The sequence below is a fragment of the Haemaphysalis longicornis genome, unplaced genomic scaffold, assembly GCF_048455015.1.
Source record: "Haemaphysalis longicornis isolate Haplotype H1 unplaced genomic scaffold, Haemaphysalis longicornis Haplotype H1 scaffold_4, whole genome shotgun sequence".
NCBI lineage: Eukaryota > Metazoa > Arthropoda > Arachnida > Ixodida > Ixodidae > Haemaphysalis > Haemaphysalis longicornis.
In genome coordinates, this window is record NW_027526361.1 from 5,788,264 (window position 1) to 5,795,209 (window position 6,946).

General features: G+C 54.0%; 1 protein-coding gene across 1 annotated transcript; it reads left to right on the forward strand.

The window, feature by feature from the left end:
- The first annotated feature begins 600 nt into the window (after window positions 1-600).
- Window positions 601-2,265, forward strand: LOC144179249 (uncharacterized). Its single transcript, XM_077707537.1, has one exon. It carries the CDS (start codon window positions 601-603, stop codon window positions 2,263-2,265), a length of 1,665 nt encoding a protein of 554 aa, XP_077563663.1.
- Window positions 2,266-6,946: the final 4,681 nt, after the last annotated feature.

Consider the following 6,946-nt stretch of genomic DNA (forward strand, 5'->3'; position numbering starts at 1 on the left):
GTAGCGGGAGTCACCTCAGTTTACCGTTGCAACCGTGCTGTAGAGAAAAACAGGGTGCCAAGAGAATCGGTCATCGCTACATTTGTTGGGACCGCATGTCAATCGGAGATTAAAGTATGGCCACTCATTTACCGTGTGGAACCTCTCTCTCTCCGGCCCCTTCAGTGTCACAGCTGTTAGCGTTTTGGCCACACATCCAAGGCATGCAAATCGTCTTCCCGGTGTCGCGCATGCGGTGAGAGCCATTCTGTAGAGCTATGCACTGCCCAAGATGCCAAATGTTGTTTGTGTGGAGCGGCACACCCAGCTGACTATTCTAATTGCCCTGCTAGAGCTCAAGAAGTCCAAGTTGTTGAGGTCATGGGTAAGCGTCGCTGCTCGCGCGGGGATGCTAGAAAGGACACATGGTTACGCTGGAGTTACAGCCAAACACTCTCCATCACTCGCTGATGCAGCCGTAGTGCGTACCATAGTGAGTACCCAGATAACTTCCAGCATAATCGAGTGCGTGTCTCGCACAGTGGTGACTCAGCTGGCGCCATATAGGCCTCCTGCGCTGCCCAGGGGGCGCTGCGCAAGCGGCTTGCAGTTACCAGCGCCATGTACCGCATCTTCATGGGCGCCCTCAACTTTTGGCTGAGCGGGTGGGCCGAGTCCAAACGGCTCCTGACCGAACTTCAGAACGGGTTTCGTCCAGGCCGTCGTCTAGACGATAACCTGTTTATACGAACACAGTGTGCCGAAATCGCGATCAGGGAGCAGCGCTCTTTAATGTGCTGCTTTTTGGACGTGGAAAAGGCGTATGACACTGTCCCCCATGCCCCCTTTTTCCAGAGACTCAGTCGTCTCGGGCTTCCGGAAACGCTGGTGCGGACGGTCCAACGTGTTTACGAGGGCAACACCATCAGAGCGCACTTTGGTCAGACTCAGTCAGACCAAATCCCTGTAACTAGGGGCCTCCGTCAAGGATGTCCGCTCTCTCCGCTTCTGTATATCTTGTATGCCACAAGTATTGAGCGGAAACTGCTCCACTGTGGTCTCGGTTTTCGGCTCAGGTACAGCACCACTGGGGCGGACGAGCAATACCGCCTGCCAGGGCTTGCATTTGCCGATGATTTGGTACTTATGGCGGAGTGCTCGCAGGAATTGCAGACCCTGCTGGACATCTGCTTCGCTGAGGTAACACAGCTTGGACTCCGGTTCAGCGCCAAGAAGTCTGCGGTTCTTACCTTCGCGGGAACCAGCGGAGACGCAGCAGTTACCCTCGGCGGGGAAGTAATCAGCATGTGTTCGTCTTATAAGTACCTGGGCGTAGTGCTTTCTGCCGGTGCTTCCATGTACTCACACCACGAGGCAAAGGTGCGTCAGTCTGCCGTTCGTGGCCAGTGCATTCTTCGCCGCCGAAGCTTGTGGGGCTGCAACCGTTTCCTGATGGTGCGTGACCTGTGGAAGTTGGTGCACGTACCGGCTCTCACGTTCGCGAATGCTGTGGTGTGCCTCTCCATGTCCACTCGGCAATGGCTCGAGAGACAGCAGCGCGCAGTGGGACGCACCGCTGTAGGATGTCATCGGTATGTGGCCAATGAAGCGGTACAGGGAGACCTCGGCTGGTCGTCCTTTGAAGCACGTGAGGCGGCTAGTAAGCTGTCGTACCGCGGTCGCCTCCAGTTCATGCATCGGGAGCGCTGGGCGCGACGCGTGTTCAAATATCTGGCGGTGACTTGCATCCGCACAAATTGGGCGCGCCGTGTGTACTTCTTGGAGAAGAAGTACGGCTTCTTCCGCGAGCCTGTTTCTGTGGACACTGCCGCGGCCTGGACACGTGACACGCGCCGTCGAGTGCGCGAGGAAGAAGAGGCGATGTGGCAGCGTGCTGTGCGGGAAAAGCCCACTCTGGCGGTTTACGCGCAGCACAAGACTTCGATCGGTGGCTGCCAGCTGTACGACAATAGCTTGGGGAGTGCGTTGCTCTTCGAGGCTCGTGCGGGAGCCCTCCGTACTCTCGTGCGCCAGAAAACGTTCGATGACCAGGTGGCCAGTGTGGTGTGCCGCGCTTGTGGCGAGGGGGACGAGTCCGCCGAACATTTGATCTTAAGCTGTGCAGGTGTCGGACGCTGTGACAATATCCGCGAAAGTGGTCCGCCTCCGACCCTGCAGGAAGCTCTCGGCTTCGGGGACGCCGACGGTGTGGTGGACGTGCGCGTTGTTGCGCGTACAAAGCGCCGCCTGGAACGCTGGTGTGAGACGGCAGCCCAGGGACGTTAAGTGTACATTCTGAGATTCTTCGTTATGTTATGATTTTTTGTTTTTTTCTTGGTTTCTCGTATGTGGCTGAGTGTTGTCAAGTGTTTCTTTTTGGTGTGCCATATGTTTGTGGCTCGTTCGGGCCGCGTTAGTGTCGTTGTTTGTCATGCATTTCTCTTTCTGTTTGTCCTGGCTAGCGTGTGCGCGGCACACCCACCCGATTGAAAGGGTACAGCCAAAATATCATCATCATCATCATCATCACCGGGCAGTACTTCCGGGTAGTACAAAGCTGCGCGGGTCCCATAGGATCCCGTGTTGACAGACGCGAAATGAGCTCGACGCTCCCGATTATTTTGCGACGTGGTCACCAGCTCATCCCCGACGCGTCCGATCTATTTCAGCGATCAACTTGGCATTAGGGGAAAAAGCTTTGCGGCGCTAAACACGTTTACAGCGACGACGAAAGTGCCGGGACCGTGACGGCGTCTGCTACTCGCGGGTTCACCGATCGATGGTCGTACGAAGTGAAATTTTAAGTGAAATTTCTAGGTTAAACTAATACTCTAGGTGACAAAGACTTCTCAAAAACAGCCAATCAAAAAAGAATAGTGACGCAATCGGCGATGATCGCGCTTTAAAAAGCCAGCGAGTCCGGCGGACCGCAGGCTCGCCTGCTGCGGTGCGCCGCTCTTTTGCGTACATGCACACTATGCGTGCACTTTCATTAAACAGTGCTCGTTTGCGTCGCCGTTACGAATACATGATGCAGCGTTAGCTTGCCGTTTTGTTGCGTGTCTCAGTGACAAAATGCCGCGACCGTCAGAAGCGTGAAATCTGTTTTGCGATTCCGAAATTAGTGGCCGTAAAACAAAGTGGTCGGGCGAACTAAGAGGCCGCTCGCTTTCCTTGTTTGCTCTCACTTTACTTAAAGGGGTCCTGAAATACCTTCCGCCGATGCATGGATGTACATGTACCCAAATAAAGCAATGTATTTGCAATCTCCTCCCGCAAGAATTTTGTTAAAGCGATGAGTATTAGCTGAGAAATCGTAAATCAAAAACCGCGCATTATCGTCGCTCCGCGTTTCCTCCTCCTTTCGACTTACTCTCCGCCTCTCCGCTGTTGAGGACGCGCGAGCCTTGCCTCCCATGATGCTGCGCTCCGCAGCGGTGACGTACTTCCGCTACTGCGCTGCTCAGACTGTCGTCTGCTACGGGCAAGCTTTGTTGACACCATGAATTCCGCACTCCGCTCAAGGCTGGAAAAGCGAACGAAAAATCTGGCCGCATGTATGCGGTGGCCTGGCCTTGCCCTTTCGCGGTGTACGTTGCTGGCGGCACATGACTTTCTATCGGCGGCGAACTCGCAGCCACACGGGGAGGGTCGTGCGCTCGTTCCCTTGATGCACCGCGCACTGTTTATCCAAAAAGCGCCGTATCAGATGTGGCCCCGCTGGTGCCGGGTCTTATTTTGCGGCGGTGGTAATTCCTGCCGGCGGCATGTGAAAAAGTCATATTAAATCGATACAGAACCCGTGCACAAAACGCTTCAATCATGTGACCAGTTCAGCTTGGGGCGACGCGTGGTGGAGAGCGGCAACGTTGGCAAAACATGCTCCGCCGCGACTCTGAGCTTTCTGAGCGCTGGAGCGAGCGCCATTTCTTTAACAATCTCAAACATCGGTTGCCTTGGCAACAAGGCACAAACCGCTCCAGAAGTCAGTTACGGTTGCGTGGTCCCGGTTCAGCTTGGGGCCCCACTTCGCGACATGTGGGTACTGCAGGCGTACCACTCACTCCCATTGGGAAGTGCGAGATGCGTTTGACATTACAGGACGCGATGGTGTGTGCGTTGTGGACGCCTTTGTTTCGCGATGAAATGCGACGTTGTGCTTCTGCGGGTGGATAGTGCTTCCCATGGTCTGGATTATCTTTCTCGAGTGACGTACGACTCAACCTCGCATGGGGTATGTGCAGTGTGCGTGGCTAAAAGCCATCGGCTTGTGCGCCAGAGTTAAGTGACTTGCTGTTCGTCCCCGCAAACCGCGCGCGAGGTGAGTACCGAATTTACGACGGGCATGCGGCAACCCACCCTCTGTCAATCGTGGTTCAGACTTTCAACGCATGTTGTGACGTTGTGTTCGTTAGAAACGCATCTCTGGATTGTTTTGAAGTTGAATAAAATGTATGCGTCAAACCCGGGCATTCGGCTCAGGGCGTTCTCTGCGATTGCACGAAAGAAGTGCCACGGGGCGTCAACGCTTTCTTTATGGAACGTACTCAGGTAAAAGAATATCCATGTCGTGTTATGGCCGTGTTGCATTCAATACAAACGGTTAAGCGTTTGTTTTACACTTGTTTCGTTTGTCGTAAAATGCCCAAGCACTCCGGCACTCCGCTGGCAGATCAGCCGGCGAGCCGAAGCTGAGCAGACGACTCATCTCTTAGCCGGAAGTGCGTGAAAAAGCCGCCCAATAGCAGGATGTCTAGCTCATGACGAACATCTGGGAATCGATGATGTAGACATGTGAAGATGGCGGCGTCCAAAAACACGAAGGGAAGGGTGAGAAAAAAACGACAAACTTTGCAACAAAAGTGTGAGCTTTCCGCTGCGCGTAAAAGAGTAATACTTGGCACAGAGGACGTTGACGACCCAATCTAACGGTTGCGCTAGTTCATTTAGTGCGCTCAAAATGCCTTTCAGGGCCCCTTTAATTACGCTCTTGCAACATACATTCCCAGTTCGCACTTAATAGCCTAGAATGAGGGTCAGTAACGGCCGAGTTCCATGCAGCCGAGGAGGGGGGCTTTGAATGCAAAGAGAAAAAATTCAGCGAATTTCGAATAATATTTGACAATAATCTGGCGAAGTGTGAAGATGGGGGGGGGGGGGGGGGGGCGCAATTCAACTGGAGGACGCCAATTCTCTGTTCTTGTCTCGCTGTCTAACTCCATTTGAAGCCAAAACTGGCGTGTCGGCGTTCAGATTCGACGACCCCTGCACTAGAAAACCAACATAGTCAGTGATGATCGTGTGTAAATATTCGGGGCCCCGCTCCGTGTATGCGGCTGTGTTATGTTATGCTGTGTTATGTGATGTTATAGAAGTACACATCTCTGCAGGCAGCGGGCGTGTGATTTGGTGCATGTTTTGCGTCTTTTAATAGCGCTTAATTTGTTTATTTGGCGTATTGCCCCACCTACTCGCTAGTGTATACATGTACCCTGCCGTTCGTTAATCGTGCGGCGTAAAACGTTACGCAAGAATCCTTTAGTTTGCGAAAATACGAAACAAAATTTCCACTCGTTTCAAAGGCGGTGCCAGGCCAGCAGTGTCAGCTGAGTCGACTGCGCAATTCTTGCGTTCGCTTGCATGCTCCCGCTGAAGCAACGTCTTGCAGTTACCTCAGGATATAGGATGAGCAGCGTTCCGTGTTTATGCTACTCGTGAACTTTCCTTTGTCGACCGCACGCAAGAAGAAAGAAACTGTAACTGTCGTCAAACAGTTAAACCACCCGACCTGGCGATACTGTCCCACGCCGCGACCACCGCGACAGCTCGCTCAAAAGAAAACCGACAAATCGGCTTCTTTTAGCGGATATTATTTTTTTTAGCCTCTGCAACTACTGTAAGGGCTATTTCATACAGTATGCAGTCATTTAAACACGCCACAAAGCGCCACAACCAACTTTCACTCTGGCTTTTAATTGAAAACACATGGAGGGCGGCGAGGGTCGTCTGCTTTTGTACTACCCAGAGGCGTCGGCCGCTAGGGGCGCTGCATGTCGCGCTGCAGCGTGCACGCTGCGGGCAGCGCTATAAGCGCTATAAGGGCCGAGATTGATGAGACACGGATGGAGACCACCGGACTCCGCGAGCAGACACAGCGCCTCCAGGAGGAATTGGCGCAGCAAAAAGCTCAGTCTGATCAGAGCCGAACGGAACGCGACCAACAGTGGCAGGCCGAACGGGAAGAGGCTCGCACAGAGACTACCGCCCTGCGCGATCTGGTGCATAGCCTCCAAGAACAACTTGCGCTGCTGAAGGCGAGGAGGGAACAGGGGCCGGCTGAGGGTGGCCAACAATGTCTCGTCGCCCCCTCACTGAGCCGAGCGGCAGACCAGAACCGGAACCAGGGCCCGGGTCAAAGCTCACCCCGGCTCGAAACCCAAGACTCCAGCAGCGAGGCCAAACGGGAAGTTACACATCGCAACCTGAAGCCTACCGCAGGCGTCAAGAAGCATCGTAAGCGACGGAACGATCAGACCGCAGCAAAGGAAATCCTCGTCTGCGGAGACGGGAACGCAGCACGCATAGCCAAGGCGCTACGTCACCAACTCGAGCTCAGCGTGAAAACCCGGTTCCGAAGAGGGGCAACGATCGCTACGGCTCAACGTTTACTTCAGCGTTACTGCGACGAGGCGGGCAAGAACGAGAGACTAGTGATTCTGCATGCGGGCGTGAGTGATGTCACCAAGAGTGCCCAACCAGATGAGGTGGCCAAGATTCTACGCGATCAGATAATCCCATGCGCAGGAACTGGTGATATGCTCCGTCCCAGAAGTTACGTCACGGGGCAAAGAAACAGATGCGCGAGCGATGATGTTGAATACAGAGCTGAAAAAGCTTGGCATGAGTGAGACAACATTTCTGGACCTGTCGGAAGCAGTACGGGGAGAAGGCCGGTTGGCTCGAGACG

Coding starts and splice junctions, on each gene's coding strand:
- LOC144179249 (XM_077707537.1), top strand. CDS start 601: ATGTACCGCATCTTCATGGGCGCCCTCAACTTTTGGCTGAGCGGGTGG.